General features: G+C 44.2%; 1 protein-coding gene across 1 annotated transcript in view; it reads left to right on the top strand.

Moving 5' to 3' along the window:
* LOC134984363 (zinc finger protein 615-like) overlaps positions 1-25,525 on the top strand; it is a 177,878-nt gene extending 152,353 nt beyond the window's left edge. Inside the window, exon 8 of the mRNA XM_063949959.1 lies at positions 22,832-25,525. Coding sequence (XP_063806029.1) covers positions 22,832-24,135 — 1,304 coding nt within the window. The 3' untranslated portion in view covers positions 24,136-25,525. The remainder of the gene's footprint in view (positions 1-22,831) is intronic.
* Positions 25,526-26,032: the final 507 nt, after the last annotated feature.

Here is a 26,032-nt window from a genome sequence, read left to right as displayed (position 1 = left end):
GCCAGAAGAGGTTTTGGAGCAACAGACTCGTGGAACCAGAGGTAGAGGTCATTCACAGTCGACACCAGAAAAGCAGGGCAGACCTGCTGACAAACCCGTGGTATGATGGTTTTCCTGCTCACCTGGGGTCCCCCTTGGGGGGCGCAGAGTTGGAAGGTTTTCGGGACGCCTGGACCAAAACATCACCAGACGTCTGGATCATCCAGATATTTCCCAGGGTTATAGGATAGTTACAAGAGCGTCCACACGGTCCATTTATTTGCAGCGCGAGGGCCTAGGTGCCCGTTGTGAGCAGGAGCGTTACAGGAGGCAACTTCAAAGACTCCTGCATACAAAGGGTTAAGTCGCCAGTCCCATATCCTCAATGAGGAACAGGATTTTATTCAAAACTTTTGGTAGTGCAAAATACCTTCATATCCCGATTTGGACGTCTCACCAAGCTTACTTAAGATTTGCACCGGTGTGGGATCACTACCGAATCAGGGCTCTGCCATTCGGTCTATCATCAGCTCCAAGAATCTTTATAAAGATCAAAGCAATAGTGGTGACAGGATTGAGACAGGGGTCACGATCATACCTTATCTAGACAATCTACTGATCAAGGCCTCATCTCAGAAACAGCTGATAAAGGATGCTCAGGCATCTCATCAATTTCTCATTCAACATGGGTGGATTGTGAACCTCCAGAAATCCAACCACATGCCAACTCCACAGATTCATTTCCTCGATTTCATCTTGGACACGATACAATTAAGAGTATTCCTACCAGAGAACTAGATCTAGGACCCACAGAGGTTAGTGGCTCAGGTACTAAGGACACAGACGGGTTCTCTACACCTCTGTGCTACTTCTCGAGAAGAGGGTGGCGCCATTCACAGCTCTCCGGTACGGCGGACTTCATTCCTGACCATTCCAGATGAAGCTCATTGCTCAGGGAGCAGGTTCGCACTGGCTTCTACATCGAAGAATCCAGCTTCCACCACACATACGAACCTACTTGATTTGGTGGTCGTTGCACCAGAATCTCGCAGCAGGCAAGAGATTCGGCATTTGGGATTGGAGGATCCTGACAACGGACGCCACTCTCAGAGGTTGCGGTGCCGTCCTAGTGGAACAAATTCCTAATGGTTTGCAGATTCAAGATGGAATAAATCCAGTCAGTTATTGTGGGTTTAGAACATGGAGGGGTCATGGTATCCATGGACATAAAGGATGGACGTTACAGGAGAGCAGCCTACCCATAGACATTCTCGAACTGAGAGCAGTTTACAATGTGCTTCTCTTAGCCGCAGACCTAGTCATGGGTCAACACTTAAAGATACAGTCGGACAATGTCACGATGACGTCTTACATAAACCATCAAGGAGGAACAAAGAGCAGGATGGCGTTAAAGGAAGCCACAAAGATCTTTTTGTGGGCAAAAAGGCGAAACATCATCCTCTCGGCAGTGTTCATTCCAGGTGTAGAAAACTGTGAAGCAGATTATCTCAGCCGCCAGGACATGCATCCGGGAGAGTGGTGCCTACATCCACGGATTTTCGAAATGGTGTTGAGGAGATGGGGTCTATCTCAAGTCGATCTAATGGCGTCTTGGCAAAACCATCAGCTGCCTAGATATGTGTCCAGGACAAAAGATCCAGCAGCAGAAGGAGTGGACGCATTAACACTTCCTTGGTGTTACAGGAGGGTTTACATTTTTCCACCTTTCCCACTCATACCCAGGATTCTGAAACGGTTGAAACGAGAACGAGTGTGGGCATTTCTAATCGCACTAGATTAGCCCCGCAAGAGTTGGTACTCAGACCTGCGAGGGTTACTAGTGGAAGATCCTTGGCGGTTACCTCAGAGGGAGGACCTGCTATCTCAGGGACTGTTCCAACACCCACACCTGCACAGGCTGCATTTAACGGCGTGGCTATTGAAACCCGGATCTTAAGAAACGGAAGGATACCAAGAACGGCCATTCCTACAATGTTTGCCGCTAGGAAGCCGGTCACAGCCATGCACTACTACAGGATTTGGAAGAGGTACATGGACTTATGTCAAGAATGTGGGTGGAATTCAACGATCTTCCACTTATCCAGACTTCTACTTTTCCTTCAGGCCGGTCTAGATGTAGGACTGAGGCTGGGTCCTCTGAAGGTTCAAATTTCGTTTCTCTCTATACTATTTCAACAAGCGGTTAGCATTCTTGCCAGAGGTTCAAACCTTTTTACAGGGGGTTCTGAGGATACAACCCCCTTTTAGTCCTACCACTGCGCCATGGGACTTAAATTTGGTGTTGGAATTTTTGAGATCTCCAACTTTTGAGCCGTTAGCAAGAACAGACCTGAAATATCTCTTTTGGAAGGTCACATTATTGATTGCCTTGGTTTCGGCCAGGCGGGTTTCTGAGTTGGGAGCCTTATCGTGTAAGAGTCCTATGAATGTTTCATGAGGATAGGGCAGAACTCCGTACAAGAGCAGGTTTCCTTCCTAAGGTTTGTTTCACGTAAACCAGCCAATTGTGGTCCCATCTTTTCAGGGTCTCGCAGATGGGGAAGTGTCCTTGGATGTTGTCTGAGCTTTAAGGGTATATGTACAAGTTACGTCGTCCTTCAGAAAGTCGGACCATTGTTTGTTCTTTATGATGGGCCAAAGAAGGGGTGCCAGCATCTAAGCAGCCTTTGTCTAGATGGATTCGACTTGCCATTCGGCAAGCTTATATTTCCTGTGGCAAACAGGTTACGGTTCAGACGGGTGCTTATACCACCAGATCAGTGGGTGCCTCATGGGCGGCTGCCAGACGTGTTTCCACTACTCAACAGACTAAGAGGAGTGGGTGCAAATCCCCTCCCCTAAATTCCCTTCCGCACACTGAAAATTACCCTGTAACCATACCTGAACCTATCTGTTAATAAAATTCAGAGAATTAGTCACAAATGTTTGCAAACACATGTTTAGCTGCTGAGCCACGTCACGCCTTCTCTGATATAGCAGTCCTAACCTACATAATAGCAATGCCCACATAGGGCCATGTAATTTGTCACAGTAGGCCTCATGATAAAGGCTATTACTAAAACACTTCCAGACAGAGAGCTAACTTACCCTGGAGTCACCTCCAGGATCTCCCATTGGCACTACAAGGAACAGCATGCCTTCCAAATGCTGCTCCCATTCAATTCCACTACTCAACTTTGCAGAGCGGCGACGTGGTCCTCAGCCCACACGTTCGTGAAATTTGACAAGTTTGATACCTTTGGGTCCGTAGACTGTAAGTTCGGACGTTTTTTTGGGAGCACTCTTGTTAATTTAATTGCAAATAAAATATAACCTTTAGGAAATATTCACTAAAAATTCATATAAATTGATCCTACTTAATTAAAAGAAAGATTACTATTGACTGAATTGTCTTACTATCAGTATTATATCAATCAGGGTGAAAAATATTTTATTTAGAAGAAATATATTCATATGTGTAATACTTTACCATCTAGAACACTGCCAGACAGCCGTGGGCTCTCCCTATTGCTTCCTGTAAATAGAATCAGTTACATGTGCATGGTATCCACACATACACCTTATTCATTATCATTTTCATAAGGGAGACGCTGAGGCTTATATATACTGTCTATGTATGGTAGGTATCCCTTCCATACCTACCATACATAGACAGGAAAACTATGTATATAGGAAACTATAGGTCTGTAAGACAATACAGAAGAAACTATAGGTCAGCAAGACAATAGAGAAGGAAACTATAGGTCAGTAAAACAATACAGAATAAACTATAGGTCAGCAAGACAATACAGAAGGAAACTATAGGTCAGAAAGACTACAGTAAGCCACTATACGTCAGTAAGACAAACTATAGGTCATTAAGACAATACAGAAGAAACTATAGGTCAGTAAGACAATACAGAAGAAACTAGGTCAGTAAGTCAATACAGTAGGAAACTATAGGTCAGTAAGACAATACAGTAGGAAACTATAGGTCAGTAAGACAATACACTAAGAAACTAGGTCAGTAAGACAATACAGTAGGAAACTAGGTCAGTAAAACAATACAGAAGAAACTAGGTCAGCAAGACAATACAGTAGGAAACTATAGGTCAGTAAGACAATACAGTAGGAAACTATAGGTCAGTAAGACAATACAGTAAGAAATAATAAGTCAGTAAGACATTACAGAAGGAAACTAAGTCAATAAAACAATACAGAAGAAACTATAGGTCAGTAAAACAATACAGAAGAAACTATAGGTCAGTAAGACAATACAGTAGTAAACTATAGGTCAGTAAGACAATATGGAAGGAAACTATAGGTCAGTAAGACAATACAGAAGGAAACTATAGATCAGTAAGACAATGCAGAAGGAAACTATAGGTCACTAAGACAATACTGAAGGAAACTATAGGTCAGTAAGACAATACTGTAGGAAACTATAGGTCACTAAGACAATACTGAAGGAAACTATAGGTCAGTAAGACAATACTGTAGGAAACTATAGGTCAGTAAGACAATGCAGTGAAAATACTGGGGATGGCAGTAGTGAATGAAAGGGGGAAGGAGTAGGGGGTAGGGAAAGAGCAGCCGGCAAGAGTATTAACATGGGTATTAAAGTTTTTACCAAAACACTAGCTAATAATGATTATGGGTCACCGTTGCTGCATAAAGAGAATGATGCCCCTAGCACAGGGGGAAATACTGATCTTAATTGTATGTATGTAAACGCTAGAAGACTTACAGGAAAAAGGGGGAACTAGAAATCCTTGCAGCAAGCAAACAGTATGATACTATAGGCATTACTGAAACTTTGGTGGGACGAATCTCATTATTGGACAGTCAATCTAGAGGGTTATACGCTGTTCAGGAGAGACCGCTTAAATAAACGGGGTGGAGGGGTATGTCTTTATGTAAAGCCGTTATTAAAACCTCATATACGGGAAGATATTCAAGAGGGGACTGTAAATACTGTTGAGACGTTATGGGTAGAAATTGCATGCGAGGGTAAAGCAATAAAAAAAGTTATTGGGGTTATGCTACAGGCCGCCTGGTATTAATGTGTCTGATGAGGAATTGTTGCTGAAGCAAATTGAAAGAGCAGCAGGAGTAGGAGACATAGTAGTGATGGGAGACTTTAACTATCCAGAGATAAACTGGAAAATCCATTCATGTGATACTGCTAGGGGCAATATGTTTTTACACACACTAAATGATATCTACTTCATTCAATTAATCGAGGAACCAACTGGTACAATGCAATCTTAGTCCTGGTATTAACAAACAATGGGGAATTGGTATCAAATATTATAGTAGGGGAGCCCATAGGAAACAGCGACCACGATATGGTCTCATTCAATATCAGCGTTCATAAGCAGTCCTATACTGGCTCAAGGATTGTAACAAAATATGCAAAAAAGAAATAAGAGCGGCTAAAGTAGAAACTGAAAAACTAGTAGCGAAGGAAAGCAAAGCAAATCCCATTTTTTTTTTAAGTATATCAACAGCAAGATATTAAAGGAGAGTATAGACCAGTGTTTCCCAACCACGGTCCTCAAGGCACACTAAAGGTGGGTACACACTAATAGATATATCTGCAGATCAGTTGATCTGCAGATATATCTATGGACGGATCGGGCAGTGTGTTCAGCATACACACTGCCCGATCCGTTGGGGACTGACGTCATGAACTGGGCGGGCATGTACACACACCCGCCCAGTCCAGCTGTCAATCACCGCCGGCCGCCGCAGCATGTGTACGGGCGGTCGGCCAACCGCCCCGTACACACACAGCGACGCGTCAATATATCGGTAGATATATTGGCTGTCGGCTGTGCTGCGCGGCCGACGCGATACGTCTGTGAACGACGGAGTTCACAGGCGTATCGCCGTACACACTGGCCGACGGTCCCGCGATATATCGGCCATTCAAAACAACGGCCGATATATCGACCAGTGTGTACGTGCCTTAACAGTCCTGGTTTTAGTGACATCCAGGCTTGAACACAGGTGACATAATTAGTACCTCAGTTATTTTGATGTAACCATCTGTGCTGAAGCCTGGATATCACTAAAACCTGCACTGTTGGTGTGCCTTGAGGACCGCGTTTGGGAATTCCTGCTATAGACCCTTTAAAAGACAAATTGGGAGTCTTAATCAAAAATGATAATGACATAGCGGACAAACTAAATTCGGTTTTTTTCAACTGTATGTACAAGAGAAGACCAAATGCAGGGACTAACACACAATGTCACCAAAGATAATGTCCCACTGCTAAGTGCTTATTTATGTGAGGAGGTAGTCTGTGTCCGATTAATAAATGTAAAGATTAATAAGTCACCGGGTCCCGATGGAATTCACCCAAGAGTTCTTATGGAGCTTCACTCTGAACTTGCAAGGCCGCTATTTTTGATCTTTAAAGATTCAGTTATATCAGGTATGGTTCCCAAAGACTGGCGTATAGCGGAAGTACAGATGGGTCTACTGTTATATTGACTAGTTTTCTGCACCTAGGCACAACATGACTTATTAGCATAAACCCTTCATCTATTGTTCTCAGCAGCAATACAATACAGAGAACAATACAGCAGGGGATTAAGTCCGACTGGCCAGTCTCAGTTAATCCTATTAAAGGTCAAGATAAACGTGGACCCATCTGTAGTGCCAATATTCAAAAAGGGGAGTAAAGCTGAACCAGGTAATTATAGACCAGTTAGTCTTACATCTATAGTGGGGAAAGTATTGGAAGGTATTCTAAGGGATTCAGAAGTTCAATAAGGTCATTAAAAGGAACCAACATGGATTTGTGAAGGACAGATCATGTCAAACCAACTTACTTGGCTTTTATGAAACAGTAAGTGCGATCTTTGATCAAGGTAAGGTGGTGGATGTCATCTTTTTAGACTTTGCCAAAGCTTTCGACACAGTACCACACATGCGTCTTATCTATAAGCTTCAAGGAATAGGGCTAGGGAGCACAATATGCACTTGGGTCAGTAATTGGTTAGATAATAGGGAGCAGCGCTTTGTGGTTAATGGATCATTTTCGAATTGGACTGAAGTGCTAACTGGTGTGCCACAAGGGTCTGTACCAGGACCACTATTGTTCACGACCTGTCAGAAGGTCTATGGAGCATGGTGTCAATTTTTGCAGACGATACCAAATTGTGTAAGGTTATAAATAACTGAGGGGGGTGCTGAGTCTTCAGAACGACTTGCTTAAACTAGAAGCATGGGCAGCCAAATCGAGAATGAGCTTCAACACAGACAAGTGTAAGTTAATGCACTGTGATAGCAAGAACAAAAATTACACCTACCTACTAAATGGGGTAATATTAGGGGATTCTGTACTGGAAAAGGACTTGGGTGTCCTCATAGATAGCAAGCTAAGCAGCAGTACCCAAAGTAGGAGTGCAGCAAAGAAGGTTAATAAGATATTAGCATGCATAAAACGGGGTATTGATGCTAGGGACGAGAGTATTATACTCCCGTTATATAAATCACTAGTGAGGACACATCTTGAATACTGTAACAATAGTTTAAGGGAAAAAAATTGTGTGCAATCTAGCTGCTGGAAGAGACACACTTTCCTGAAGGATTCTTCTCCCTTAACCATAAGTGCCACAATAAAAGAAAAAAATGGAAAGCGTAACTTATCCTGCGCTCGTCTTTGTTTCCATCGACAGTATAAAATTCATAAAATACACTTATAAAATCCATACACATATTCATAGCAGCAAAAATTGAATTAAATAGATTGCACAGAAATCCTCATGGGCAGAAAAAAGACTGGTGGATAATTACCAATGTGTATAGAACTGTGAAAACAGTTCTAAACCAGCATGCAGGTTTTTGTTTTGGAGGATCCCGGGAATCCCTGGAACAGAATGGCAAGTCCTCCAGTAAAATGTCCCACGGCTCCTGTGCGTTCCACCAACGCGTTTCTACTCCAGACCGGAGTCTTTTTCAGGTGTGATGTTCAGTGATTCAGGAACTCTGCTGCCAGACACAGCAATGGCTGCTCTCTGCTCCTGCTGCCTTGTACTGATTTAGAACTGTTTTCACAGTTCTATACACATTGGTAATTATCCACCAGTCTCTTTTCTGCCCATGACGATTTCTGTGCAATCTATTTAATGAAAGTTTTGCTGCTATGAATATGTGTATGGATTTTATAAGTGTATTTTATGAATTTTATATGTATTAAATTGTGATTCACTATATCGATTTCTTTAAAAAATGTTATGCACCAATATAATTTGCACTGAGCATCTGAATACTGTCGATGGAAACAAAGACGAGCGCAGGATAAGTTACGCTTTCCATTTTTTCTTTTATTGTGGCACATCTTGAATACTGTGTGCAGTTGTGGGCACCGTACTACAAAAAGGATATCCTGGAGCTAGAAAAGGTTCAGAGGCGGGCGACCAAACTAATTAAGGGCATGGAGACTCTGGAATACGAGGAAAGGCTTGCTAGGCTAGGCATGTTTATACTGGAAAAGAGGAGACTAAGAGGGGATATAATCAACATCTACAATTATACAAGGGGACAATACACAGAGCTTGCGCGTGACCTGTTTTTGGTAAGATCAGCACAGAGGACTCGTGGACACTTTCTTAGGTTAGAGGAGAGAAGATTCCGCATAAAGCGGGGAAATGTTTTTTTTCACAGTAAGGACAATACGTGTTTGGAATTCCCTGCCTGAGAGTTGTAATGGCGGACTCAGTCAACACCTTTAAGAATGGGTTGGATAAATTCCTAATGGATAAGGATATCCAGGATTATGGTGCGTAGTCAGGCACTATAGTTATTAGAAAAAAAAGGAATAAACACAACGGCTGACATCAGCATCAGACTAAATTTAGTCCAAAAATAATACTGCACAGGAAACCACAAATAGGTTGAACTCGATGGACAAATTGTCTTTTCTCTTACGTCCTAGAGGATGCTGGGGTCCATATTAGTACCATGGGGTATAGACGGGTCCACCAGGAGCCATTGGCACTTAAAGAGTTTAATAGAGTGGGCTGGCTCCTCCCTCTGCCCCTCCGTTTAGAAAATGTGCCCGGAGGAGTTGGTCACAGCTAGGGGAGCTCTACAGAGCGTTCTTAGTAAAAGTTTTTCTTAGAGTTTTTATATTACAGGGAGGCTGCTGGCAACAGTCTCCCTGCATCGAGGGACTGAGTGGGGGAGCAGTGTCCGCCCTGCGGGGTCTGAGCCACTGTCTCCGCTGACTGGACACTGAGCTCCAGAGGGGATAGATTGCTCCCGGCCACAGGGGAACGCTCACCCCAGCAGCATGCCGCCACCCCCTTGCAGAGCTGAAGTGTGGCGCTGAGTCACCGTCCCCCCCTAACAAGCAGGGGGTCGGTGTGAAGATGGCTACAGGGTAGGAGCGCAGTATTAACTGTGCTCCCGGACGGCTCAGCGGTACCTAGGTGCGGCGCTGTGAGGGGCACCCCGAGCCAGCGCCTGACCCTACACTGACCATTCCAGCCTGTCGGGGTCTGCGGATCTCAGCCAGCACACACAACCTCAGGCCAAGTGGAAGTTCAGTCCCTCCAGTGCAACTCCAGCTATCTGTACAGTACCAGGGGGTTGTAGAAGGGAGGGGAGGCTGTGTAAGACACTGTCACCTATTAAGGGACACAGTCAGCATTGGTTTGGGGTCTCCCTATACCTAAAATAGCGCTGTGTGTGGGTTGGCTCCAATCTCTGTGTCTTTGCCATTTTTTGGGGGAGAACTCTGTCTGCCAGTACCCTGTGTGTATGTGAGGTGAGTAGTGTGTAACAGCAAACATGTCTATAGACTCTTTCATATGCTGCAGAGGATTTATCTTCTCGGGAAGATCCCATCCCATGTAGTCAGGATTGCACTGTTGTAGCGCAGATCCCAGCTAGAGAACCGGAGTGGTTAGCCTCTCTTAGGGAGACTATTTCTCAGATTTCTGAGAGGGTTACAAGAACTGAGCATGCAACTCAGGTACTGCAATCCTCTATGGTTGTATGGTCTGATACTGCTCTCTCAGGGTCCCCTGCGGTACATTCTCACAAACGTGCGCTTGCCAAGATTACGCAGGATGACACGGACACCGATTCTGACACTGCAGACGGTGACGGGGATGTGTCGTTGGGGACGGCGTCACTTGCTAAGGGGGTGCAGTTGATGATTGAGGCCATACGGGATGTGTTGCGTATTTTGGACACTCCTCCTGAGCAGGTAGAGGAGGCCTTTTTCACGGACAGTAAGAAGCCCCTCTCACCTCTACAGCATCTAAGGAATTAAATGCTATATTTGAAAAGGCCTGGGAAAATCCAGTGAAAAAATTACAGATCCCTAAGAAGGTCTTGGTTGCTTTTCCATTCCCAGAGGATGATAGAAAGAAATTGGAGTCTCCACCTATAGTGGACGCCTCTGTTTCCAGGCTGTCAAAATAAGTGGTTTTACCAGTCCCGGGATCTACCACGTTGAAGGACCCGGCTGATCGCAAGGTGGATGCTACGCTCAAATCCATATATACGGCTTCAGGGGCTATACTGCAGCCTACTATTGCCTGTGCATGGATTTCTAAAGCTGCAGCCAGGTGGTCAATCACTCTGCAGGAGGACTTGACTACAATGGATAAAGGTGACAATGATTTATTCTTACGTAACATTCAGGATTCTGCAGCGTTCCTGGTAGATTCCAAGAAGGACCTGGGTTCCACGGCTACGGGGATCTCCTCCATGTCTGTCTCGGCTCGCAGGGGTCCTAGGCTGCGCCAATGGTCTGCAGACGCAGAATCCAGGAAAAGCGTGGAGGGCCTACCCTACACAGGTCAGGCTTTATTTGGGGAGGCGCTGGATGCGTGGATTGCCATGGCTACCGAGGGTAAGTCTCCTTTTCTCCCCTCAGCTGCACCGGCTACGAAGAAGCCTTTTACACCAGTCACGTCACAGGCCTTTCGGCCCGCGAGGCCTAGAAAGAACAAGTCTTCTCACACCTTCTTCAGAGGTGGTTGTGCTAAAGGAAAAAAGCCTGCTCCTGCAGGTTCCCAGGACCAGAAGCCTGCTTCTGGTACCCCCAAGTTCTCCGCATGACGGTGGACCGCACAGCCTGGAGGAAGGTCAGGTGGAAGCAAGATTCCGGCATTTCAGTCATGTCTGGGTGTCATCTGGCCTGGACCCTTTGATATAGGATATAGTGTCCAGGGGGTACAGACAGGCGTTTCAAACTCTCCCACCTCACCGTTTCTTCAAATCAGGCTTACCGGCTTTGCCGGCAGACAGAGCTATTCTTCTGGAAGCTATCCGAAAATTGGTAGTGTCCGAGGTTATTGTTCCAGTTCCGCCTCATCGGTGGAACAAGGGTTACTATTCGAACCTTTTCGTGGTACCGACGCCGGAAGGTTCTGTATGGCCAATTCTGAACTTGGGGAGGTGGATGTCCTTGTCCACCTAGGGACAAATAAATCTGGCAAATACTGAACTCATTGCCGTAAAAGATGAATTTAGAAAGTTAGGGACTGCTCTGAAGCAGGTGCAACCACTGTATCTTTTTCAGAAGTATTGCCAGTACACAGAGGGGAAGACAGAACTCATCGCATCAGAAAATTCAATGTTTGGCTGAGGACATGGTGCAATGAGGAGAGATTTGGATTTATAGGCCAAAGTCACACCATCTGGCAAGATAGCAGCTTATACAAAAGTGACGGCCTGCACCCATCTTCAAGGGGAACGAGAATACTAACTGAACAGTTTGGATGCTTCATCAAGAACTATTTAAATTAACAGAGGGGGGCAGTGAACCAAACAGGAATAACACAGAGGTATTGTTTCTGCAGGCAAAGGGAATAGGAAGCATATCCACAGCAACAGAAGATAATGCAGATCAAAACCAAATAAAAATAGGTAGAGAGAAGAACATAGCTAGGAAAAGAAAAAGCACAAACAAAACTCTAAAAGCTATGTGTGCAAATGCTAGGTGCTTAGGAAATAAAATCCCAGAACTAATTGCAATAATGACAAGGGATGATCTAGACATTGTGGCAATTACAGAGTCATGGTACAATGAAAATCATGACTGGGACATAGCTATATGTTATGCACACCAGTGCCTGAAGGAAAGTACTGGTGTCAGAACTGTTATGCACTCCAGTGTCTGCAGGAATGTACTGGTGTTTGAACTGTTATGCAAAACAAATGGACTCACAGACAAACTGGAGAATATGACATAACGTACACAGAAGGTGATAGGGTAACAAAATACACACAAAGTGAACAGAGAAGCCCAGAGGCTAAGGAACTGGGTATCTCCCTTGTATTAGAACTGCTCAGATGGAAAAAGCAAGATGTTGTGTTTTAATACGTAGAGAACCCGAAATGCTGTTGCTAAGGGCAACAGCAAAACCCTAAAGGGTTACCAACGGGTGTGGCAGTAAACTCCTTGGTCAGAGATGGAATGATAGACACAAGGAGAGTCTCCACAATCCTAATTCTCACTTGCAGTGCACAGGTTTTAGCTTACTGCCACTAAACTGACCCCTGACACCTAGCACAGTGAGACAGGATTAGACAGGCAAGTCTTAGAATACAGCCGCAAACTTGCTAAGTTCACAGAGTAGTAACAGAACCCCAGCAAGCTAAACGACTAACTCCAGTCTTACTGCTAGGTCTGGATTGGCAGAGTGTAATACCAAATCCCCAGGCCTATTTGCAGTAAGCAACAAACAAATACAAAGCTACACAGTACTGGCTAACTTTCATGAACTGACTAACCAACAAAGATTCAGCAGCATCTGCTTACTCTGAAAAGAGGCCTTATAAAGCAGGTGCTGTCCACGCCCCACTCAGACCTCACAGACTGTGAGCACAAAAACCAGCACCGGATCCCCTGCCGTGCACAGAGCCTATAACCACTGCACAGCAAAAGACCCGAACCGGAGTATCAGCTGCGCTCAGGTTACTCCACTAGCACTTGTCTCCCGGTTGCCATGACGACGTGGCAGCACAGGGCAGGAGACCCTAACACTATACTGGGATATACTTTATTTAGGAAGGACAGAATTGGAAAAATCGGAGGAGGGGTAGCAATGTATGTAAAAAAAAAAGCATAAATACTACATAAATACAAAGTATTGAAGAAAAAACGGTGCCCTTTGGGTGACCATAGGAGCAGGGGAAAAGTCGATTATTCGTATTGGCGTGATATACAGGCCACCAGGTCAGGAAGAGGAACTCGACAAGAACCTATTGCAGGACATAACTAAAATGGCATTAAAAGGAGAGGTAATAATCATGGGAGACTTTAATCTTCCTGATTTAAACTGGGAGGTGTCTGTTGCTAGTTCCACTAGAAGTAGGGACATTTTAAATTCCCTTCAGGGAGCATCCCTCCACCAATTGGTGAGGGGCCCACTCGGAAAGACGCAATATTAGACTTCATACTTAAATGGAGACAGAATATCGGACGTAAAAGTGGGTGAAAACCTGGGATCCAGTGATCATCAAGCAGTATGGTTCAGCATAAAGACAGAGAATGACTCAAACCATACAAAAACAAAGGTGTTGAATTTTAGGAAGGCTGATTTTGTAGGGATGGGAAAATGTGTAAGCGATTCTTTGGCAGAGTGGAGGAACTTGGAAACAGTGCAGGAGAGGTGGGAAACATTAAAATGTGCAATATTAAAGGCAACAGACCATTGTATCAAAAGTGTTAGGAAAAACACAAGGAAAAGGAAGCCAGTGTGGTTTGCGAAAGAAATAGCAAATATTGTGAAAGAAAAAGATGGCTTTTAGGAAATATAAGCAGACACAAAATAATGAAGACAAAGATATATCTTGTTAGACAGAAGGAGACAAAGAAGGTAATCAGATGTGCAAAGGCACAAGCTGAGGAGAAAATGGCCCAGTCAGTGGGTAAAGGAGGCAAAACTTTTTTTAGGTATATAAGCGAAAGGAGAAAAACAAAAGGTGGAATTATAAAACTGAAGACAGAGACTGGGAGTCTTGTTGAAGGAGACAATTTAATAGCAGATCATCTTAATAATTATTTTTGCTCAGTATTCACTACTGAAAGAGAGGGGAAGGGCCACAGTTAAGTTGCAGTGATATTTAGGAAAATGAAACAAGTACATTTACAGAGGAGAAGGTCCAAATAGAACTCTCAAAGCTGAAAGTGGACACATCTATGGGGCCAGATGGGATACATCCAAGGATACTAAAAGAACTTAGAGGTGCGGGTAGCACCATTGACATAATTATTCAACCAGTCATTAGCTACAGGAGTAATTCCTGAGGACTGGAAAAGAGCAAACGTAGTCCCACTGCACAAAAGTGGAAGCAAGGAAGAGGCAAACAACTACAGACCAGTGAGTCTTACATTCAGTAGTAGGGACATTGATGGAAACACTCTTAAAAGGAAAACTTGTAGGTTATCTCAAATCTGGCAATTTACAGGATCCCAAACAATGGATTCACTGGGGGGAGATCATGTCAAACAAATCTTATTGACTTTTTTGACTGTGTGACTAAAGTGATGGATAAGGGTGGAGCCATGGATATAGTTTATCTAGACTTTAGTAAGGATTTTGACACTGTTCCACATCGCAGACTGCTAAATAAACTTGAAAGTTTGGGATTGGATATTAGGATTATTGAATGTATAAGATCTTGGTTGAAGGATAGAAAACAGAGAGTTGTGGTAAATGGAGTGCATTCACAGGAGGGAAATGTTACCAGTGGAGTACCCCAGGGATCTGTACTTGGGCCAGTGCTTTTTAATATCTTTATTGGTGACATTGCATATGGCATTAAAGGGAAAGTATGCCTTTTTGCAGATGACACAAAGGTATGCAACAGGGTAGACACACCAGGTGGGGCAAAACAAATGATTGAGGATCTAGGTAGAATAGAGGAATGGTCAAGAGTGTGGCAATTACAGTTTAATGCCAAAAAATGCAAAATCATGCACTTGAGTCTCAAAAATCCATGGGCTAAATACAGTATTAATAGCACTATACTGGAAACTACTGAGGAGGAAAGGGATCTAGGAGTCACTATTTCAGATGACTTAAAGGCAGGTAAGCAATGTAACAAGGCAATGAGGAAGGCTAGTCAGATACTTGGCTGCATTGGGAGAGGAATCAGCAGCAGAAAGAAAGAAGTAATAATGCCACTGTATAGGTCATTGGTACGGCCTCATCTAGAATACTGTATTCAGTTCTGGAGGCCATATCTTCAAAAGGATATTAATACATTAGAAACTGTACAAAGAAGGGCAACTAAAATGGTGTATGGCCTACATCACAAAACATACCCAGAAAGACTAAGAAATCTCAATATGTATAGTTTGGAGCAGAGAAGGGAAAGGGGAGACATGATAGAAACTTTCAAATATATCAAGGGTTTTAACAAAGTCCAGGAGGGAAACATTCTCCAAATGAAGAGAAGCAATAGGACACGAGGACATGCACTGAGACTGGAGGGGGGGAGGTTCAGGGGAAATTTGCGGAAAAATTACTTTACAGAAAGGGTAGTGGACAATTGGAATAGCCTCCTATCAGAGGTGGTAGAGGCTAGGACAGTAGAGCAATTTAAACATGCATGGTATAGACATAAGGATATACTTACAAAGAAATAAGGATCAAATAAGGTTAGAGATAAAAATAATGTAATACAAAATGGGACAGACTGATGGGCCAAGTGGTTCTTATCTGCCGACAAATTCTATGTTTAAAGTCTTTGACCCTTTATCTCAGGGAGTTCAAGTTCAAGATGGAGTCTCTGAGAGCTGTCATCTCAGGACTGACGGAGGGGGAATTCCGGGTGTCCCTGGACATCAAGGATGCATACCTCCACATTCCCATTTGGTCGCCGCATCAGGCTTATCTCAGGTTTGCACTGTTAAACGATCACTATCTGTTTCAACCGAGGGTCTTCACCAAGGTGATGGCAGAGATGATGGTTCTCCTCAGCAAGCAGGGGGTGAACATAATTCCATATCTAGACGATCTCCTGATCAAGGTTTCATCCAGGGAGAAGTTATTAAGATCCATTGTTCTCACGACACTCTGCTCAAGGAGCACGGTTGGATACTGAAACTTCCAAAGTCTCACCTGGAGCCAACAAGGAGCCTGTCTTTCCTGGGAATGATCCTCGACACGGAGGTGCAGAGGGTGTTTCTACCGGTGGAAAAAGCATTGGTGATTCAAACAATGGTCCGGGGTGTCTTGAAGCCTTCCCGGGTATCGGTTCATCAGTGCATCTGCTTTCTGGGGAAGATGGTTGCCTCCTACGAGGCTCTGCAGCATGGAAGGTTTCATGCTCGATCCTTTCAGATGGATCTCTTGGACCAGTGGTCGGGATTTCACCTACATATGCACCAGAGGATACGTCTGTCACCATGAGCCAGGATTTTGCTCCTCTGGTGGCTACAACTACCACACCTTCTGGAAGGCCGAAGGTTCAGGGTTCAGGACTGGATTTTTCTAACCACGGATGCAAGTCTAAGAGGTTGGGGAGCGGTCGCTCAGGGAGAAACCTTCCAAGGAAGGTGTTCGTATCAAGAATCTCTTCTCCCAATAAACATCCTGGAGCTAAGGGCCGTGTACAATGGCCTTCTTCAAGCAGCACACCACTTACAGGATCGAGCTGTTCAGGTGCAGTTGGACAATGTGACAACAGTGGCCTACATAAACCAACAAGGTGGAACAAAGAGCAGGGCTGCAATGTCAGAGGTGTCAAGAATCCTCCTCTGGGCAGAAAGGCACGCAGTGGCGATGTCTGCAATCTTTATTCCGGGAGTAGACAACTGGGAAGCAGACTTCCTCAGCAGACACCATCTCTATCCAGGAGAGAGGGGCCTCCACTTTGAGGTGTTCGATGAGGTAACCTGATTGGTGGCGGTACCTCACATAGACATGATGGCCTCCCATCTCAACAAGATGTTCCAGGTCGAGAGACCCGCAGGCATTGGCAGTGGACACACTGGTAACACCGTGGGTGTTCACGTCAGTGTATGTGTTCCCCCCCACTTCCTCTGATTCCAACAGTTCTTCAACTTGTAAGAAGAACAAAGGTTCTGGCAATCCTCATTGCTCGGGACAGACCAAGGAGGGGTTGGTATGCGTATCTGCTGGATCTTCTGCTGGAAGATCCATGGCCCTTACTTCTTCGGGAGGATCGGTCCCGCGAGCTCTGATTGGCTCACGGGCAGTGCTGACTTGAACAAAGGCACCTGTACCCGCCGGAGACTAAGGGGAAGGAGAGGCGCAGGCTGCACTCTCCTCCCCTCACATCAGCGGTGGTGCGGGGAGCAGCAGAGGCAGGGAGGGAAGAGGAGCGGCGGCCCGTCGGTGTGGGTACGGCATACCCACGGCTAAATTCTTAAGGGTACGCCGTTCCTGCCCGTACCCGCATACTTGCACCGCTGCTCATAACTCACTGGTAACAGGGTGTTATAAGTATAGGGGGATGTATTTTGGGATGATGTTAATGTATTACTTAATTCAGTAGAAGGTTATAAAAAAAGTTTCTAGTAGCGCTGGTATGTGGCTGGTTCATACTTCTGTATTGATCTGATTATTCTCTGAGGTAAATGTTGCAGACCATCTTGGTATGAGGGTGAAAGTTCACATTATCAGTCTAAAGAGTATATCAGAGGATGCGGACTGTATGAATTCCTGTCCTATTAATCTGATAAATCAGTATACAAACTGTGTATCTGTGTATGTGTAACATTACAGTATATCATGTCTATAAGGAACATATATATATATATACGTCAGTCAATGCAGAATGTAATTCAGCTATTGCTTCATGTCAGTAAGACAGGACGGTGTCATGTCTCCTGGTCCCCATGATGAGGATTTAGAGAAGTTAAGTTTATAATTTCTCAGTTGAATGATATATTTATACAGTCTGAAAACTTCTTCAGACCCTTCATGTCCCTCGAAGCATGCTTTTACACGTATAATGCAAGTCGTCAGATGTCGACACGGGGACGTGAGAGGGGATCTGTAGACAGAATGCTATCCTAGCAAAGTGTATTCAAACTATGATGCAAACTTCGGGGAAGAGTTAGAAATCGCTGTTACACTCCTGTACAGGAGATAAGAGATTATTTTACTATAAATACGAAGCCTGTGATAACATCCCCTATTTCTGATGCTATGTTTGAACACACCTGGAAAATCCCAGGCACATAAGTCCTGATTCTTAAGGGTATTTTCACGGCTTAGCCGTGTCCTGAAAAGGATAAGACATATTGGGGGATTTCTCCTGTGGTGCACACCGCTGTGTCCAGATTATCAGATTACTATTACCTGACCCGTCCCCGGTTCAGCATCACTGAAAGAACAGGCTGGCCGCATACTTGAGCCTACACTCCCATTTATATACTCGGCCAGTAAAACTGTCTTCAGGCCACCTATTGTGGGTGCATGGGTTTCCAGTACTATTGGAAAGTATGCAGGACCTCTGTTAGAATTTTATATATGTATATAAATGTTCGATTGGTAGGGATGCTCTTTTCTTGACCCTAGGGGCCGGATAACGGTAAGGTCCCGAGGTCCCCGCCTTTTTTTCGGGAAAGGAGGGGCAGGAACAGAATATGACATCTGTTCCACCTACTATTTTCGCATGACGCTTCCCCCTGGAAGTCCACTCAGGTGGGAGACAGGGATCCGCTACGGGTATGCATTACCTACAGTCGCAAGTCAATGACTTAACTGGCTCCCACCTGGCGGAATTATCAAAAGAAATTTGGAAACTAAATCTCTGATTTCCATTTGGAAAGGCAGTCTCTACGACTGGCGGGGCTAGGCCCGCTTCCCACTTGACCTTTGCTTCATACCTACATATGGTTGGCAATGCGACACTGTTAGATCAGTTCCGGAGGTTCTTAGGCCTCTCGTAGTTGCAGAGGATCCTTGTCCAGATGTTAACATCTTCCCTAATCCCGTAATATCTCACAGCACTGCTGTGGCGTAATTTAACGATTCCAGAACGAGTTCTTCTAGTGAAATCTCTAGGACAAGTGTTCAGAGCACATCTTGGGATGTAACAGTGAGCACGCCGTTGAGCTTCCACCTAGATTTCATTCCCTGAAAAGGGGTAAAATGGTTCCATCTACTCGAGGAACGCAGGTTCAGAAGTCGGACCTGGATCCTCCTCTCTCAGGAGAAAGTTTGACAGACATTCGCGCAAGGGGAGAACTTCCACGACTTGTCTGACTTCTTCGCACAAGCATTCTGTAACGAAGGTCGGACTGACATAGTTTACGTCAAAAAACTAAAACATTTGGTACGTTCCTCTGTAGGGTGGAACGAATGTTTTATCTCAAAATAAAGTTTTGAACACTGGGTTCCAGAACAAACCCACATTCAGTGGCAGTCAGCCCTCTGTTGGTTCCAGGGGCGTTTAGTCAGTGGAGGTGTTCTCTCCAGTTACACTTAATGGAACATAAAATCTGGCGTCCCTCATTGCCCTGGGACGGCCAAGGAGAGCTTGTTTTCAGGCTCTCAGGTTACTTTCAAAGGTTTGAAGGCTTCCGCATCGTCAAAAGGACCTGCGTCTGCAGGGGCCAGTTCTTAATAAACACTTACCGCATATCAGTTTGATGATATGGAAGTTGTGCGGCTGATATTAGCTCGGAATGGTATTCCAAGCAAAGTCATCCCTATGCTATTCAGGCAGGGGATGGAGTCACGTCAAGACTTTACCATAGTTATTGGAGGAAAGATGTCTTGGTGTACGTCCAAGAAACTTCCTTTAGTGGGGTTCCACTTAGGTCTTTTCCTTCTCTTTCCACAGTCCCGTGTGGTTGTTGGCCTATGATTAGGCTTGCTCAAGGTTCAGTTTTCGGCCTTGTTTGTTTTTTCTTCCGGAAACCATTGGCTGCGTTTCCTGCGGTGCAGACGTTCTTGAAAGGGGTTCTGCGGATACAGCCTCTTTTTTTTTGTGTGCCTCCTACGGAGCCATAGGATGTTGCTGTTATGTTACAAGTCCTGCATTCAGATTCATTGAACCTTTATGAGAGGCAGAATTTCAGTTTCTTACATGAAAGCTGATCACTTTGTTAGCATTGGCATCCGCAAGGCGGGTGTTGGAATGTGGGACCTTATCCCACAAGAGCCCTCTTTGTTTTTTCATGAGTTTTGAGTTGCGCTAAAGACGCGTCAACAATTCCTTCCAAGGGTTGTGTCGGTTTCTCATATCAACCAACCTGTTGTGGTGTCAGTGGCTACTGACATTTCTACTTCAGTAAGTCCTTGGACGTGGTCCGGGCTTTGAAGGTATATGTGAAGAGGACTGCTCCTCTTATAAAGTCGGAAGCATTGTTTGTACTTCATGATCCCGATTAAAATTGGGTGTGCTGCTTCTAAGCAGACTATTTCTCGCTGGATCGAATGTACTATTCAGCATGTTTTCTGCGGCAGGTTTGCCGGAACCTAAATCGGTAAAGCATCACTCTACTCGTATAGTGGGCTCTTCCTGGACATCTGCCCGAGGTGTCTCCGCACTTCAAATTTCCTGAGCAGTTGCGTGAGCAGGATCAAACGCATTTGCTAAGTTCTACAAGTTTGATACTTTAGCCTCTGATGACCTCCAGTTGGGTCAATTAGTTTGCAGGGTACATCAGCACTTTCCCTTGCCCTAGTGGGAGCTTTGGTATAGGCCCCATGGTCTTTGGTGCATCCCCAACATCCTCTAGGAAATAAGAGAAAATAGGATTTTAATATACCTACCGGTAAATCCTTTTCTCGTAGTCCATAGAGGATGTTGGGCGCCCGCCCAGTGCTGATGTTTTCCTGTACGGTTGTTACTTGTTCAGTAATGGCAGCATTTGTTGCCACTCTTTGGTCATGTATACTGACATGTTTTCATTGAGTTACATGTGGTTGCATGTTATAAATTCAGTGTGATTTGGTGAAATCTCACCACACAATTTTGTAGTATCCTCTCTCGAGGTTGTCCATCTCCTCGGGCACAGTTCCTAAACTGAGGTCTGGAGGAGTGGCATAGAGGGAGGAGCCAACCTACACTATTCAAATTTTATAGTGCCCAAGGCTCCACAGGACCCGTCTATACCCCATGGTCTTTGATGCATCCCCAACATCCTCTACGGACTACGAAAAAAGGATTTACCGGTAGGTATATTAAAATCCTATTATTATTGCGCAAACAGGACAGCACTTTCTCTTCTTTGCTGTTTTATTATTGCAAAGCCCATGTCACCTGTAGTAATCCCACATGAGCGTTCATGTCACCTCTAGTAATCCCATATGAGCGCCCATGTCACCTCTAGTAATCCCACATGAGCGTCCATGTCACCTCTAGTAATCCCACATGAGCGTCCATGTAACCTCTAGTAATCCCACATGAGCATCCATGTCCACTCTAGCAATCCCACATGAGCGTCCGTGTCACCTCTAGTAATCCCACATGAGCGTCCGTGTCACCTCTAGTAATCCCACATGAGCGTCCATGTCACCTCTAGTAATCCCACATGAGCGTCCATGTCACCTCTAGTAATCCCACATGAGCGTCCATGTCACCTCTAGTAATCCCACATGAGCGTCCATGTCACCTCTAGTAATCCCACATGAGCGCCCATGTCACCTCTAGTAAACCTACGAGCGCCCATGTCACCTCTAGTAATCCCACATGAGCGTCCATGTCACCTCTAGTAATCCCACATGAGCGTCCATGTCACCTCTAGTAGTCCCACATGAGCGTCCATGTCATAGAAACATAGAATTTGACGGCAGATAAGAACCACTTGGCCCATCTAGTCTGCCCCCTTTTTTTTTTTTTTACGTTATTTTTATCTCTAACCTTGTTTGATCCTTATTTCTTTGTAAGGATATCCTTTGTCTATCCCATGCATGTTTAAATTGCTCTACTGTCTTAGCCTTTACCACCTCCGATGGGAGGCTATTCCACTTGTCCACTACCGTTTCTGTGAAGTAATTTTCCCGCAAATTTCCACTGAACCCCCCCCCCCCCCTCCAGTCTCAGTGCATGTCCCCGTGTCCTATTGCTTCTCTTCATTTGGAGAATGTTTCCCTCTTGGATTTTGTTAAAACTCTTGGTATATTTGAAAGTTTTCTATCAAGTCCCCCCTTTCCCTTCTCTGCTCCAAACTATACATATTGAGATTTCTTAGTCTTTCTGGGTATGTTTTGTGATGTAGGCCATGCACCATTTTAGTTGCCCTTCTTTGTACAGTTTCTAATGTATTAATATCCTTTTGAAGATATGGCCTCCAGAATTGAACACTGTATTCTAGATGAGGCCGTAGCAATGACCTATACAATGGCATTATTACTTATTTATTTCTGCTGCTGATTCCTCTCCCAATGCAGCCAAGCATCTGACTAGCCTTCTTCATTGCTTTGTTACATTGCTTACCTACCTTTAAGTCATCTGAAATAGTGACTCCTAGATCCCTTTCCTCCTCAGTAGTTTCCAGTATAGTGCCATTAATACTATATTTAGCCTTTGGATTTTTGAGACCCAAGTGCATGATTTTGCATTTGTCACCTCTAGTACTCCCACATGAGCGTCCATGTCACCTCTAGTAATCCCACATGAGCGTCCATGTCACCTCTAGTAATCCCACATGAGCGTCCATGTCACCTCTAGTAATCCCACATGAGCGTCCATGTCACCTCTAGTAATCCCACATGAGCATTCAGTGTTGATCAAGCTCCAGTCTAAGCATCCTAGCTTTTTTTTGTTTTTTAATAAACATAAAAGCAATGATTTCAGGTAAAAAATGTCAGTTATAGAATTATATATTGTGTCCTGTAACACCCTGTGTATTGTCTATTCATTTTATATATTAATGTATTTTATTTCCAGCAGATGGGCACACAAGCAGGAACATCTCAGAAGGACATCTAATGTTATCCCTGGATTCTGAAATAACCGATAACGACAGTAGACAGGATTCTCCAGGAGCTAACCCCATTACCCCAATTATACATCCAGCTCTATCAGCTGATCCCCCTGATCCTGGGAAATGTTCTCCTGATCACTCTGATATTGGTGCATCTGTTACAGCTCTGACAGTAGATACAGTGTTTCCCTGTTCTATATATGCCAAATGTTTTACACAGAACACAAAGCGTATTACCAATCAGCCAGCTAAGGCAGGTGAGAGTCCATTTCCATGTTCTGAGTGTGGGAAATGTTTTACATATAAATCATATCTTGTTATACATCAGAGAAGTCACACAGGTGAGAAGCCATATTCCTGTTCTGAGTGTGGGATATGTTTTACACGGAAATCAGTTCTTGTTATACATCAGAGAAGTCACACAGGTGAGAAGCCGTATTCCTGTTCTGAGTGTGGGAAATGTTTTGCACTGAAATCACATCTTGTTCCACATCAGAGAAGTCACACAGGTGAGAAGCCATTTTCCTGTTCTGAGTGTGGGAAATGTTTTTCATCGACATCACATCTTGTTATACATCAGAGAAGTCACACAGGTGAGATGCCATTTTCCTGTTCTGAGTGTGGGAAATGTTTTTCATCGACATCACATCTTGTTAAACATCAGAGGAGTCACACAGGTGAGAAGCCATTTTCCTGTTCTGAATGTGGGAAATGTTTTTCATGGACATCAGATCTTGTTAGACATGAGAGAAGTCACACAGGTGAGAAGCCATATTCCTGTTCTGAGTGTGGGATATGTTTTACACAGAAATCAGCTCTTGTTATACATCAGAGAAGTCACACAGGTGAGAAGCCATATTCCTGTTCTGAGTGTGGGATATGTTTTACACAGAAATCAGCTCTTGTTAGACATGAGAGAAGTCACACAGGTGAGAAGCCATTTTCCTGTTCTGAGTGTGGGAAATGTTTTTCATCGACATCACATCTTGTTATACATCAGAGAAGTCACACAGGTGAGATGCCATTTTCCTGTTCTGAGTGTGGGAAATGTTTTGCACACAAATCATATTTTGTTATACATCAGAGAAGTCACACAGGTGAGATGCCATTTTCCTGTTCTGAGTGTGGGAAATGTTTTTCATCGACATCACATCTTGTTAGACATCAGAGGAGTCACACAGGTGAGAAGCCATTTTCCTGTTCTCAGTGTGGGAAATGTTTTACACGGAAATCAGTTCTTGTTAAACATCAGCGATTTCACAGATGAGAAGCCATTTTCATGCTGTGAGAGAAATAAATCTGCTCTTGTTGAACATATTAGACATTACCCAAGTACGGAACCATTTACATCTTCTGGAGTATAATTATCACTGCCGTCCAATGTTCCTCAAGGGTGAATCCGATCTCTTATGCTTTATAAAATATACATGCTACCACTGGGTGATATAATCAGACATCATGGCCTGGTCTACCACTGCTATGCAGATTGCCTGCTTTTTGCACCATGTACTGAGAACGTAATACCAATCCTAAATGGTTGTCTAGCTGAGCGCCTGGGGTTGATGATGCCAGTTGGCTGTGACTCAGTCTTTGTGAAACATAATAGAAGCTCACCAACAAAGGACAAGACTACAGCTTTACCAACCATCTGGATTTTTGCTTTGGTGTTCAGAATTGCAAAATACTAAACATGTGCTGAATCTTTGTGTTGTCCTGGTATGTGGCTGACACAGACATCAGGTATCTGCCACATACTAATCCTAATTCTTCCATCTGTGGACCATAGCCAGAATCAAGCACTTGATTCCCTCAGAAGTTCATAGACTACTGCAATGCCATCTACCTGGGTCACCCAGCAAAAGAATTACAGAGCTTGCAGCTAGTACAGAATGCAGCAGCAAAGCTGTTACCTAACCAGCTCATTCCTGCCACATAACACCCATTCTCTACTCCCTTCACTGGCTGCCTGTAAGATGACAAATCTATTTCATAATTGGCTAACTGACCTTCCCAGCCCAACATTACATGGTCCAAGGTACTAGAAGCAGCTTCTGCCTCCTTACTGCCCTGCTTGCTTGCTTGCTTCTACAGATGGACTGTTACCAGCAGTACCAAGAATCTCCTGTCATTCATTTATGGGTTGAACGTTTAGCTTTGACCATGGAACTCACTGCCTTGCACAGTCCAAGAGGCCTCCACTCTAGAGACCTTCACAAACAGACTGATGACTGCTACTCACACTTTTCATTAATGTACCTCTATTTACTTCCTAAATAATACATCCCAAATGCTTAGGTCTTTTTTCTACTGTTTATTTTGTATCTTGTGCTTTGTGTAAATGTGAATGTCTAATACCAGTTTGCACAATCTGTATTGCTGCACGACAATATGGCGGCCATTGGAACGTGTTTTCACTTCTAGTTTGCCTAACTTGTTGCAGACACTCATCTTGATAAGGAGTGTCTGAGTGTTTTCAGATACAAGATCCTGTCCATATATACCCTGTACATTATCATGTGCATTAGAGTCACCCGGGTTCCATCTGCGGTGGTTTGTTGTATGTTACATCTATATGATGCGGATACTCCCCTGTGTTTCATAATAAAAGCTTTTGTTTGCATCTAATTATTACATTAAAGCTTTTATTTTTTATTCTGTTTTATATTCCCGTCTGAGTAATTACGCCATAATGTCTAATCTCGGAGTGGACCCCAGAAGATGTAAAGAAACCGTGTAAGTGTTCCATCATTCTGTTTTGTGTAAGCATACAGGTAAGTGATGGCATGGTGGTCACTGACCGTCACATTCAGGTGGTATAATGGAAGTGGGACTGTCTGGGCTTATTCTAGTCTACTGCAGAAATAAAAAACTCAGCCTTTATCCTGCTTATAAAAATTACAAAGCCCATAAATCAAGCTTGGTCAGACAAGACAGAAGCCACATTAATGGTGGCACATCATATAGGCTGAGGACCCATGCTTCTGGGATATATGGCATAACTCCCTCTTCACCCACAAAAACCTTCCCTTCACCATTCACAATGTCCACCATTGCCCCTTCAGAAGGGTCACAACTTTCCTTTGCTTTTTCCACCTCCTCCTTCACAGCGCCCAGGACCACCTCCATGACCATTTCATGTTTCTCTGGAGGCCTGGCATCTGGGA

This window comes from Pseudophryne corroboree (assembly GCF_028390025.1).
Source record: "Pseudophryne corroboree isolate aPseCor3 chromosome 3 unlocalized genomic scaffold, aPseCor3.hap2 SUPER_3_unloc_5, whole genome shotgun sequence".
NCBI classification, from domain to species: Eukaryota; Metazoa; Chordata; class Amphibia; order Anura; family Myobatrachidae; genus Pseudophryne; species Pseudophryne corroboree.
Note: the sequence above shows the minus strand (reverse complement) of the source record. Positions and strands in the feature narration are given on the sequence as shown.